Source organism: Phocoena sinus, chromosome X (assembly GCF_008692025.1).
Source record: "Phocoena sinus isolate mPhoSin1 chromosome X, mPhoSin1.pri, whole genome shotgun sequence".
NCBI classification, from domain to species: domain Eukaryota; kingdom Metazoa; phylum Chordata; class Mammalia; order Artiodactyla; family Phocoenidae; genus Phocoena; species Phocoena sinus.
The window spans coordinates 92,061,244-92,075,450 of record NC_045784.1 but is presented as its reverse complement, the minus strand read 5'-3'; the positions used below and the strand labels follow the sequence as shown (position 1 = coordinate 92,075,450).

Below are 14,207 nucleotides of genomic sequence, written 5' to 3'. Positions count from 1 at the left end.
ATAAACAAATGGGACCTAATGAAACTTCAAAGCTTTTGCACAGCAAAGGAAACCATAAACAAGACGAAAAGACAGCCCTCAGAATGGGAGAAAATATTTGCAAACGAATCAACGGACAAAGGATTAGTCTCCAAAATATATAAAGAGCTCAGGCAGCTCAATATTAAAGAAACAAACAACCCAATCCAAAAATGGGCAGAAGACCTAAATAGACATTTCTCCAAAGAAGACATACAAATGGCCAAGAAGCACATGAAAAGCTGCTCAACATCACTAATTAGTAGAGAAACACAAATCAAAACTACAATGAGGTATCACCTCACACTGGTTAGAATGGGCATCATCAGAAAATCTACAAACAACAAATGCTGGAGAGGGTGTAGAGAAAAGGGAACCCTCTTGCACTGTTGGTGGGAATGTAAAGTGATACAGCCACTATGGAGAACAGTATGGAGGTTCCTTAAGAAACTAAAAACAGAACTACCATATGACCCAGCAATCCCAGTCCTGGGCATATACCCAGAGAAAACCATAATTCAAAAAGACACATGCACCCCAGTATTCACTGCAGCACTATTTACAATAACCAGGACATGGAAGCAACCTAAATGCCCATCAACAAATGAATGGATAAAGAAGATGTGGTACGTATATACCATGGAATATTACTCAGCCATAAAAAGGAACGAAATTGGGTCGTTTGTAGAGAGACGTGGGTTCACTTGGATACTGTCATACAGAGTGAAGTAAGTCAGAAAGAGAAAAACAAATATCGTATATTAATGCATATATGTGGAATCTAGAAAAATGGTACAGATGAACCAGTTTGCAAGGCTGAAATAGAGACACAGATGTAGAGAACAAACATGGACACCAAGTGGGGAGGGAAGCGGTGGGGTGGGGTGGGGATGAAATGGAAGATTGCAATTGACTTATGTACACTAATATGTATAAAATAGATAACTAATAAGAACCTGCTGTATTAAAAAATAAAATAAAACAAAATTCAAAAAAATGTTAAAATTTAAAAAATAAAAAGAACTCCATCTATTTCCTAACCTAGTTAAAGGAAACACGTCCATTCAGTTACCCAAGCCAGAAACCTATAGATCACCCTACTATTCTCTCATCTCTCTACCCACTGCATCTAACTGATCACCAAGTCATATTGATTCTACCTACTACAAATGTGTTTTGAATTTATCCCCCGCTCCCTAGCCCTACTGCCATTGCCTTAGGTTGGGCTTTCATCTCTGCATGGATCAGGAAAAGCCACCGAACTGGTCTCTTTACCTTCAGTTTTGACCCCTGATCCTTGCTCCATCCTCCATACTACAGCCAGAGCAATCCTAAAATGAAGACCTTATCCAGTTATTCACCTACTTTAAATCCTTCCATGGGTCCCTAGAGTCTTCAGGACAAAGTCCAAACACCTGTGCATGGCATACAAGGCCCTTCACTATCCAGGCACTAGCTACTTCTCCACACTCACCTCTTGCAATGATCTCACATCTCACATTCTGGCTGAACCAAACTTCTGGTGATTTCCTGAACACCTCTATGCTGTTTACCCTTCTATGTTCCCACATGGTGTTCCCTTTGCTCCCTTTTCTCATTTTTTGGGCAAAATTCTACTCTTATTGCAAGACAATTTGATTTTTATTTCCATTTTGCAGTCCTTCCTAAGTCCCTCAGGCAGACTTAGTTGTTTCTTTCTCTATGCTAGCTTGTCATCTTGCACTTACCTTCATTACAATAATCATCACTTCACATTATATTTGACATTTTACCTGTTAAGCAAGTTCCTTGAGGTCAGGGACCATTTGCTATTTATCTCTATATACCCAGTGTATACCTAGTGCATAGTGTACCACTTTGCCCATACAATTTGCTCATTTTCCCCTCCATTAATATCACTGCTCTCTGTCTCAGCAGAGGGAGGAATTTATTTTGCTTCCTGCAACATTTGGCTAAAATGCATTTTATCCATTAAATTTTCCCTAATCACATTTACTTCAGTCTAATCACTCCTTCATTTTATCATGTCCTCCGTGCTTGCAGAAGAGCCCTCCAACAAACATATTTGTGCTTTAATGATTTAGATTCTATTATTGCTTCTAGCCCGACCACTCTAAAACATTTCAGGATCATCTGCTGAAGTCATCCATAGTGGTGTGTTTTTTTAACTAATTTCTATTAAGACACTTATTTTTATGCTTGGAGAAGTAGTCAGACATTGAATCTTGCTCTTCCCAAACCAAATACCATTTCAATGAGCAACATGAGCAGAAAGGGGAGAATTCCAAGCCACCTACGGTTTGAGCTCTAGGACTTCTGAAAGTTACTGGAGCAAAGACCTGGTGGCAAGATGAAAAGCCGAAATTCCCCAAACTAAGGGAAGCCTTTCCCTCTCTTCCAGCTCATCTCCTTTCTTTTTTCTTTCTCTTAATGCTAAACAGCCATGCCACCCAGCCCCTTAAAAGGCTTGAGAAGAGCCAGAAAGAAATCAATCTGCCCATGGAGCTTCTGGGATGGACCAACCCATTGTCCTGCAGCAGTTCTGGAGGGGAGGAAAACAGATGGCACACGAAATAGCCAGGAAAATGCTTTAATGTGCTCCATGCCCTAAAAGTTAACAAGAAGACTAAAAAAGTAAACACAGAAGGGCTATACTACATTCATCTGTGCTCCCTGTACTGCACGCTGTGTTATAAATACTCCTCTTTCTCTCTCGATACTGGGTTGTCCCTAGCTAGACTAATAAAAGTTTCTGGAGGTCATCAAAAAAATGTGTTTCTTTTGTAACCCCCAAATGACCTACCACACTGAGTACATGGCGTTTGCTCAAGAAATGTTGTTGCCTGACTGATTACTAAGTATTTAACCATTTTTCTTCCCCTCAATATTTTCCGGAATGCTTATTTATTCACAAAACCATGCAGACTTGGAAGCCAAGAGGAACTATTCATCTGTTGGTATACATTTTCCCTTGGCTATGCATTAAACAGAGATTTCCTTTGGAAATGTAAACAAAGGATGCCTGATGAGACCGGACAAAGAACTATATATAGAGATCAAGTGGCCAGAGTAGCAAGGTCAGAGCATGCCCGTCCTTAACCAGATTAAAGGAGTCTTGGGCCTGCCTCTCCCTCCTTCCCATGTTCTCCAGCCCCGACAGAAAATATTTTCCAGCTGCCTATCCACTGAATTCTGAAAGCTGGGCAGTGACTCTAACAGGCTGCATTACCAAAGAATTCAGCTAACAAATCTGTGGTGATCCTAATCTCTGTTTCTGTAATAATAGGAAGACTGCAGCTTTGTTTACTTTCTGAGGAGAATAGAGAACAGGGAGAAAGAACCAGGAGAGGGAGGCAGTATTTATGGCTCTTTTATGAAAAGTCAATCTGTGACAAAAACATTTGCAGACAATCAGGAAGGGGAACAGGTTTGGCAGGAAAATAGCCTATTCTAGTTTTCTCAGAAGTGCCTTAGCTGGTATCCTCCACCCCCGCCCGATGTGAAATGCCTGGTTTACACTGTGAATATAGTCATTCCCAATAGACAAATCTGGATTAGATAAAATGAAAAAAATTCAAACCACCCCTTAATGTCTGGCTTACATGAAAGTATCCTACTATTTATTTCATCTTATAAAGTATTTGTAAGCGTTTATGAAGTCTCAAATCTCTTCTTTAACTGCATTTCTAATCCCGGGGCTTGTCTTGAAGCCTTCTGGACACACAGGCTCTGTGCTGAACGAACATAATAAGTACCCTGGGTTCACCCTATTATTATGGGGAAGTTAGGGCACACCCCTAACCTTTCAGAAGGGATGATGTCATAGAGCACAGCCATGGCCTTCCATAAACCATCCTGTAGGGCCCCTGTCAAAGACAGAATCCTAAACTGAATAAGACCATGGAGTTAACTCCCAAAATACACTCTCGCCCTTGACATGTAATGCAGTATCTCAAGATTCTTTCCCAATTCTCAGTTAACATTTCAATTCCATTGTCTGTATTTCTTGCACATGTGTATCCACATCAGGGTGGATTTGTATAACATGTAAGCCCCCAGAGGGTAAATACTGTGTCTATGCTGTTTTCTTTGTACCTGGTACAGTGCTATGCATAAGTAAGTATTAATAAAAGGTGACCTTCTGTATACCAGAGCAGACAATTGGCCGAGGATTAGTAAGCATCCCTGAGGGAGTCTCTTAAACCCTTCCTTTGCTGGTTGCCATGGGGCTACTTTTCCCACCTACTTTGCTTACATTTGGCACCACTAGTGTTATCTCCTGAAGGCTCAAGTAGGAATACTAACTTCAGAAAGGCACTGTGAAAACATCACCTATAACCTAGAGGACCAGGATGAGTCCTCCTCCACTAACACAATGATGCACTGTTTTATGAGACTAGCTCCTTGCCACTTGAAAAGAGTAGGGCCCTGAATCATAAAGGTTTGATTGGTGCGATGGGCTGGGAAAGGTTGGAACAGGGCTATGTTTGGGTGAGGCTGGCCAGAGTGATAAACTCCCTGGGCGGGGGCGGTGCAGGGGGGTGGGATGATAAGATGTTAGAGAGGTGCTAAAGTGAATAAGCGATGAAAATAAACTGCTTACTTTGCTAATTTGACTACAACTTGCTCTCTACTTAAATAACTTTTTGATGAGAATGAGGAAGTGATGATTACAATTTCTAACCACATTTTATTCACCATGAGATGTTGCCCCACCCTCAATCATGTAAATTCTAAACCAAGGGATTTCTTATCTTGTCTCCTGCTCACAATACTTCCTTGTCTCTTCACCAGTGTGGGTTTCTTATACTGTAATCTAACAGCATAATCAGAAGCTTTGATAGAGTAGAACATAAAGGGAATCTGAATAGCTGAAAACCACTCTAAAATGCCTTGTTTTGCTTCTCCCCTCTTGGAAAGGATGAGACCGAAGAGAAAAAGAAAAGAATAAAGAAAGCAACCATTCACAGAATCACGACTTGAGAAATCTGGAAGTGACACTGAAGGTCATGTATTCAGTTCAATCCCTCATTTTATAGGTAAGGACACTGAAGTTGAGAGGCTAGATGACTTACTCAAGTTCATACTACCGGTTAATGACAGAGTCAAGTTCAGAAACCAACTTTCCAACTTACATTCCAGCATTCTTTCTTTCCATTCTTTATGCTTCTTCCTAAACTCCCCACCCCATTCCATGATCTCACACCTGAGTTTAACTGATATCCTGTGTACTCTACCTATAGCACCAGTCTCTTCCACAAATGGAGTGCCCAGCAGGGATTAAATTGCTATGGTATGCTCATCATACAACAACAATCTACTTTAAGAAACCCAATACTTTAAGATATTCAAACAATCAGGAGTGATTACTTATATAAGAAGATTATTTGCCTTATAAGAAGACTCTCCACATTCTCTTAAATAGGACTCCCCAGGAGGTATTAAGAGATGAGATCTTAATAAAATTATTTTATTGCTTAAAATAAAATAAACTTGAACCATTACATTTTCTGTCATACAAGTAAGATTAGAACTAGACTATCAGGTTTATAAACAGAAACATTTTTAATCCAACCACCGCCCATGAGGAGTCCTGTATAATATTTTACCCGACCCTGTTTACACTTTAAGCCCTACCTACCATCACCTCTTCAACAAAAGCAACACAAAACCAAATGCTATGGCTGAAGTTTCACACTCTTGCAAAAAAGAGAGAAATAACGTCTTTGTTTTATTATGTCCACTTATGAAGAGGTCGACTCCTCTTGTAGGCTCTGTTCTGAGATCTGATGTAGATAACCTCATATGGTACAACACTTGATAATTCACAGATAACTCTAACACAGATACCATTTGTTGATGACAAGAATAAGTGGAAAGGCGATGAGTGAGGACCAGGTAAGGTGCATGCGGAAGAAGGGAGGAGAGGTTAGGAAGAGGAGAAGCAGTTCTGATGATATTCTTATAGAAACAATATTGCACTGAACAAACCTCCCTCTACCCTGAGGACCTGGGGTTCCCAACTTCCCTTACTCCCTAGCAATCTTTTTAAAGAGCTAGGATGTTCAGTCTGATGAAGAAAGAAACACACTTCATGTTGGATTCTCACACCACCTGCTATTGGAAAAGGAGAAGGGATTGCCCCTGGGACTGATGTCTCTCCAACCCACTACCACCACTTATTATTATTTTTTAAACAATAGCTATCTGCCACTTTTCTTGAAACAAGCATCCTAAAGGAATGAGACTTCTTAAAATTATTATTCAGCCCTTCACTCCAAATGTCCGAGCTACACTCTGACAAAACAAGTCCCCCCAGAAGGATCGCCTGATCCAGGTTCTTCGAAAGAATGACAGATGTTTCTGTTACATACCTCAACCTGCTGGCAGATCTGTATTAGCTTGGCCATTTGATTTTCTAGTTCACTGTTGCGCTTAACCAGGTTGGTGAGGTTCATCTCCAGAGTTTGCTGCCATCACAGAGTATGAAGCCAGAGGGAAACAGGGAAGAGGGGAAAAAAGAAGAAATGTTCAATGAGTTTGAGACCCAGTATCACGTGGAAATCAGTCAGTCAGTAAACAAATATTTCAAAGATTCGTTGCACATGGGCCAAGCACTGTTCTAGGTGCCAAGTAATAATGCTGTACATTTGCTCCAGACTGTCATTATTGGGGAAAAGATGACATTCATGACTTTGTGAATGTAGGAATTTAATAACATTAAAGCAACTTTATGTTTTCTATAATATTTTTTAACTTTTAAAAGTACTTCATAGGGGCTTCCCTGGTGGCGCAGTGGTTGAGAGTCCGCCTGCTGATGCAGGGGACACAGGTTCGTGCCCCGGTCCGGGAGGATCCCACATGCCGCGAAGCGGCTGGGCCCGTGAGCCATGGCCGCTGGGCCTGCGCGTCCGGAGCCTGTGCTCCGCAACGGGAGAGGCCACAACAGTGAGAGGCCCACGTACCGCAAAAAAAAAAAAAAAAAAGTATTTCATAGTCAATATCTCATTTTGCCCTCATAGTAATCCTGTGACATAGGGAGAACAGATTTTATTCTCTCTTTTTTACAGATGAGTTGACTAAGAAAACTATAATTTATTGAGCAATTACTACTTGCCAGACACTATGCTAGGCAATTTCATACATATCATTTAATAATCATGACAGTCTATGAAGTAGGAGATGTCAGCATTTTACAGATGAGAGAACTGAGCTGCAGAGTGGGCTTAAAGTGTTTTGCACAGTCATATAACTAGTATGTAGCAAAGCTAGGACTGGAATCCAGGTCTCTAGTCTTCAGATACAGCTTTGCCCCAGTATTCCATGATTTTTTTGTCTTTGTTTGATAACACTTTATATTTATCAGTAGGTTCCTTCAGAAAAAAAGATGGCATTTTCAGTGTGGAATTCATCAAAATCTAGCATTGTATCTCACAGCTTCCCTCCTTTGGCACTAAGCGATAGCCTACAGAAATGCCAGACTTCAAAATGCAAAGCCTAGCTGTATGTATCAAGACAGGACATCCATTGTTTACTGTTGTTTACTGGGACATAGATCCTTTTAGGGAAACATTAGCAGCGCTTTGCAAATCTGTTTATTATAACATAAGTTAAAACAGTACTAAGACCTCCTCGCATATTTTCAGTTGAGCAAGCTACTCTCTTACATTCCTCATGTGAAAAAAATAGAATGTTATTCACTCTAGATTGGTAATGGGCTTTTTTTATTCCTCCTCATTTCCAAGTCTTCAGCTCTGACGGCTGCTTCTTCCAGGACCTGCCCCAATATCCACTCCTCTCTCACTCACCATCCCAACATCCCCACAAAGTCTGTTCCAAATGGAATACCCCAACTTCCTGGTCCTTATTCTGCTAGCACAGCATTCCTTCCCTTGGTTGTGTTCATTGCTTCATTGCTGTCTCCATGGTTCCTATGGTTCATAGTTGTTCAAAGTGCATGTTTTGGGCAGGGCGGGCGGGGGAGAGAGGGGGCAAGGGATAGTGGGAAGAAGGGGAGAGGACTCGTGTTGGCCCCTTTCTTCTCTGCTAGGTAGCTGTGGCTCCTTAGTACCCTTGGCGCTGTCCCATGAATCCATCCCAGAGGAGTATTCCCACAGATATATGTATTTCTAGGACAGGCAGTCTGATCTCACTTGTTCTCAATCTGGATTATGAGAATCAGCTTAATCTCTGCTTCTGGCCAGATCTCGCTTGGTTTCTTTGGCTTTATGCCCATGGGAGTGATTTTTTCACCATTTATTCCATTTTTCTTGGCTTGGATACAGTGTCTCCCCTGGCCTTCTTTAACCCCACCACCATCTCAATCTGTAGTCTTCTCCTTAGCAAGGAAAAAGGGAGAGTAAAAGGAAAAACAAAGCGCCGTAATTGTTGATTTGGACATGAGTTCTAAGCTAAGTAGATGTCAGGGGGAAAAAAAGAAATGGCAGTTCGGAGATTTAATACAAAAGATATTTCATTTCTACTTAATACAAAAGGTATTGAGCACCTACTCTATTCAAGGTGCTTTGACTTCAGCGATAAAGAGGAGGTGAAATTATGCTGGGTCTTGAAGGATAAGCAGGATTTTAATAGACAGAGATGGAGGCAGGCAGGGCGTTCCAGGCACAGGGAGAAGCATGAGCAAAAGTAAAAGGGAATAAAGCATAGGACACATCCAGGGAACAGAGGTGAGTTTGACTAGAACAGAGGGTACAAGAAAATAGAGGGGCACAGGCTGGAAATGGAGACAGAGGCCCTGTTATGAAGGTCTTAAATGTCTAGGTGAGGAGTCTGTACCTATTTTTGAAAGCAGTAGGGGTTTACCAAAGGCTTTTGGATCGATCTCTTGATCATTATGTAGTGTCCTTCTTTGTCTCTTCTAATAGTCTTTATTTTAAAGTCTACTTTGTCTGATACGAGAATTGCTACTCCAGCTTTCTTTTGGTTTCCATTTGCATGGAATATCTTTTTCCATCCCCTCACTTTCAGTCTGTATGTGTCTCTAGGTCTGAAGTGGGTCTCTCGTAGACAGCATATATATGGGTCTTGTTTTTGTATCCATTCAGCCAGTCTGTGTCTTTTGGTGGGAGCATTTAATCCATTTACATTTAAGGTAATTATCGATATGTATGTTCCTATTCCCATTTTCTTCACTGTTTTGGGTTTGTTATTATAGGTCTTTTCCTTCTCTTGTGTTTCTTGCCTAGAGAAGATCCTTTAGCATTTGTTGTAAAGCTGGTTTGGTGGTGCTGAACTCTCTCAGCTTTTGCTTGTCTGTAAAGGTTTTAATTTCTCCATCAAATCTGAATGAGATCCTTGCTGGGTAGAGTCATCTTGGTTGTAGGTTTTATTGAGCAAGATTATGACATAATCAGGGCTGCATTTATGAGATCAACCTATGTGGGGCAGACTAAGACAGGAGAGCCTGGGGGCAGGGGCACTGGTTAGGAGGAGAGTGCAATATGCAAAGCAGTTGGTAATGCAGATCTAGGCCAAGCTAAGAGGATAATCGAGAGAAACACGTTTCAAGAAAGGATTTGTCACTCTCAGATATGCAGAGAGCGCAAGAAATACGAGGCCTGAGTAAAGGCAGCTGGATTTGGTAATTAGAGGTCACTGGTGACCTTTGGAAAAGGAGTTTCAGTAGAGTTTTGGAAGCAAATGCCAAACTGTACAGGGTTAGTGAGTATGTCAATAGTGACGATGTGGAGGCTACAAGTCTGGACTCCTCTTCAAAAATTCGAACGTAAGGTGAATATGATGGAGCTGTAGTTTGATGAAAAGGTCCAGCTCAAGTTAGAGAGTGGGCATGTGTAACAGGCCCAATCAGTTTGTGATTTCCTCCCGCAGAGTGGTCCAGATTCCTAGATCAGTGGAAATTCCATGTCTCACAAATGAGTTTATGGACATATTAGGTAAATATAATGTAGATTGAGGAACTCAGAGCAGATACAGTGTAAGAAATCTGTGTTTCAACTGTAATGTGTTTTCTTTCAAACATGGGATTCCAAGGGGAGAATGTTTTCTAACAAGTGTATGCAACCTGTTGCAACACTTGTCATGAAACTGATATCTTATAAATAATTCATAATGCAGAGCAGGACTAAGATCCCTGCTGTGTGTTCCTCATTTGTGGCCCACAACTGAGACTCACAGCTTCTGTAAAGCCACTGAAAACAAAAATTAGGGCTGAACACATAATTTGGGGTCTGGTTAGACTAAGGACCTTGGGTCTCCATCACAACATTATGGCAAATGGTTATTTTGCTCTGGCCCCCTAGCAATTTGCAGAATGCCAGCACATTTTAGCAATCCAGAACTAGAACTGACAAGATGACTCTAATTTCATCTTTACTTCATTAATATGAAAAGGCTTTGAAAAATAAATCTTTGGCTAATGAAAACACCATCTGTTGATGGCTTTTTGCCACTGTTTTCTTACATTACGAGACATAATTTGAGGGAAACACCGAACATTTACTTACTCACTTCCTATTCATTTACCAGGAATTAAAGCCTCCTCTCAAGCTGGAATTGATTCTCAATAATCAACATATGCAAAGGGAAGCAGAGAATTGAAGCAATTATGCAGTTGATTTCCTCACCCTTCCTTATCATGCTTAGCCCTGACGAATCATTTCAAACTAGAAATTCTGGGCCACTCTAGGTATGAATTTCATTGATTTGGCCAAGTAATTATCATGTCTATACGCAGACTAAGTAAACAAAAAGGGTGTGTGTGTGTGTGCAAAATTTTATGTAAAACTAAACACGTCTCTTGGTTGTGTTGTTGTGGTGGTTGCTTGGTTGTGAAGAACCGGTTTGCTGTGTTCTTTTCTCATGCAGTCCACTTAGTGACTGAGCCAGGCTCCTTCTGCCCAAGCCTAGTTAGTGCAGCTTTCTCAGAACACTTGAACTGTGACAACGAGAGAGCCCAAGTGGCAGGGGAGATTGGAATGGAGATATCTGCCGGGAGGAAACTGGACAGGAGGTTGGCAGGGAGAGCAGGATGAAGCTCCCATTTCCTGCTGCAGGAGGTTAGCTCTGGGCCCTCCTGTGCTTCCCTGTGTGAAGGTTAGAGAAGCCATTTCAGCTATGAAACTGTGAGACCCTCCACACCTCCAGGTGGCTACATTGTTAGAGCTCTCACAAAACTGTACATGTGTCTAAACAGCACAAAGTGAGGGGAAGATTTGGCTGATTTGCATAATTGAGATTTTAAAAGGCCCAAGTTAGCTAAATTGGCAGTCTACACTGATTCCATTTTTATCCAAGTTCCACTTCATTTGTGTCATATAGACTTGGCCTGTTTGTGTTCTGTTATACCCTCCCCAAAGAGGAAAATGTTTTGCTATTTCTGAGAAAGCTAGGCACAGGCTATTTTTCTTCCAGACAGCTTCCCATAAAAAGAAATGGCTTCACTAACACTCTGAAATAATTGCTGGGGGTTTTTTTTCCACTTCTTTAGACACAGGTTATTTCAGATAACTTTCTCATTGGCTCCCTGAAGAAAACTAGCTACATGTCCAAACACCAGCTCTTCACTGAAGCCAGAGAGTCCCCTTATGGCACACACTTGACTGTGTTCTTCATATGTCACGCTCCAGGAAGGCACATGCATTCACACATGTATGAGCACACTTACATACACCTACCTGACACAGCGAGTCTTGAAGCCTAAAAAGGGGTCAGAGCCTTTCTGTTTGTTCTATTGAAACATGTTTTATTGCCATTGAATGCCTATATTCTCTCTTACTTTCGACAAGGTACAAGGCGAACATTATCTAAAACTAGACAAGATCCCAACCGTTTTGATGTGGGAATTGAACCTTGAAAGTTTCGAAAAGAAGTGAAGGGAAGAAGGGCCAACCCACCCCAAACCCGAGCCTCCCTAATTGACAGAAGACAACTTCATCTTTAAAAATACTCGGAGCCAGTGACCCCGTTACTATTCTTTAATAAGCTCTTTTTTGACATCTTGTCTATTCACTGATGTTCCCAGCTCTTCCAAAAGCCAGCAGCCAAAATCTTAGCACACTTTTGGGGTCACATTCTGCCTTCTTTTTTTAACTGCTTGTCTTAAAATACTTACTTTGCTTTTGCTTCAGTCTGTCACTTTATGTATCAATTACATATGGCCTTTCAACAGCAGAACACACCATCTGGTCCACAAACTGAAGCCCACACCCTTATGCCTGAGTTTATTCTTTCCCCAAACATTTATTCGCTGTTGTATAGACACGGGCTATGTCCCAGAATGAGATGCAGGTGACATACTGGAGGTATGAGGTCTATTCTACCTCAGGTTTGCTGGGGATCACCAGACTGGTCTTCAAGCCAGGTGAAACAGGTGGCCAGCCCTCCTCTTCTCAGAAGGTTCTGAAATCATCCAGCAAAGACACACCCTCTCCCAGTCCCCTTATCAGAAATGTTACACAAACAATCCCACATTCTTTTCTTTTCCCTCTGTTCAGTTGCATAGCATGGTTAAATCTCTAGCTTAAATGTATAAATTATTATGTGGACCTTTGAAAAGAAAACCTATACTAAAAACCTAAATCCAGTGTTCATTTTGATAATATTGAGCTGAAACCACTCTACTCTCCCGGAGGCCTCCATATCGTATTCCACTTGCACGATTCCTCTTCGGTTCCTGCCTCTCATACACATCCTCCCCTTTCTCCTTCACTTGCCCTTCCTCTCTGTCTACCGTCTAGACCAGGAATGTGCTGCAAGGCTCACCCCTCAGCCTTCATTCAGCTCCCTACTGCCTGGCTCTACCTCCACGCTAAAGACCCTCAAACCTATGTCTCTGGCCCTGATCCTTCGGCCACCACAAAGGCCTGAATTTCAACCCCTTCCGGAACACTTGCCCTTTCAGTTCTGAGACTGCCCCATGCTCTATCTCCACCAGATATTTGAACAGACTATTTTCTCTGGACTAGAACACTCCCTGTCCCTGACCCCATCCCTGTCCCCCAACTAGGAGGGACACCTAAAGTCTCTAACGCCACCCAAAGTCTCTTCTGATGCCCCTCCTATGAGCTCTCTCTCACACACACACACACACACACACGCCCCGTGCCTCCACTGCCACAGGACTCACCACACTGTCTTGTAACTGTGTCCTCATTCGTCTGCCTCTGCACCTCCACCAGGGTTGGGATGTGCTGTCTTTATCACTGGAACCGCAACCCCTTTTCTAGTGCTTGGCACCTTCAGACTCAAGTCTGAAGTCATCGCCGAAAACTGCTAGTCCCTTCTTAATTTCTCTATTTCTGTAACCGATACCACCATTCTTCAAGACATCTCATCCTCAAAAATCATTTTTTAATTCTTTCTCTCCATCATCTATAACCACTACAGTCGTTCTCCAAGTCCTGTTAATTCTTTCTTCACAGTCTCTCTCCAGTTGGCCCTCTTCTCCAATGAATTCATTTATGATTCCCTGCTTTTGAGCCCAATGACTTCCTTTCACAGACCCTTCCTCTGTGCTTCAGAGAACCCTGTGCAAACCTCTGCCATGGCACTTACTATACTGAATTCGAAGATGTTCTTACCTATCTCCCTTACTGAGCTTTGAGCTCAGTAAGGCGGGCACTGTGCCTTAGTTCCTGTGTCCCCAGCTCCTACTACAATGACTTGAACAATTTAAGTGTTTAATAAACAAAGTGCAGGTTCATTAATTGTTTTTTAAATGAATGAATGGGCCCCTGGCCTAACACCCTGGGGCTACAGTTTAACTTCCTGTCTGGTCCATCTTCAGGGGAGATAAAGAACAAGAGAGTACCTCATTATATCAACCCTTTATGAACTTGAGTGTCATTATCACATTTTCCCCTTTAAACCTCACTTCTTTGGGTTCAATAATTCTTGTTTCCTTAATCTTTCTTCACCTATATTATATTTCTGTAACATGTTCTCTTGCCCAATAATAACAGACAGGATTTTCATCCACCCAAGAACAATCTCTGAGTCAATGTTTTGTAAGCTGTTCTCAGACTGATGATTGTTAGCTCTTTCAGATGTTGATGAGGAGGAGACTTGGGACAAAAGAAATAAAAGAAAAACAGAAAGATAAGAACACAGGTAGTTGGAGTATCCACTAGCTAAACTTGCTCTCAAACCTAAGAAACAATAGAAAACATCTTCCAACACAGAGTCCTGTTAATACCATGTGAGAGTAGAGC

General features: G+C 41.7%; 1 protein-coding gene across 3 annotated transcripts in view; it reads right to left on the bottom strand.

The window, feature by feature from the left end:
* The window catches only part of MID2 (midline 2), a 104,744-nt gene that overhangs the window by 69,617 nt on the left and 20,920 nt on the right, over positions 1 to 14,207 (bottom strand). For all 3 annotated transcript variants that reach the window (XM_032620925.1, XM_032620923.1, XM_032620924.1), the window contains exon 3: positions 6,393 to 6,488. In XM_032620925.1, the coding sequence (XP_032476816.1) occupies positions 6,393 to 6,488 (96 nt within the window). The remainder of the gene's footprint in view (positions 1 to 6,392; positions 6,489 to 14,207) is intronic.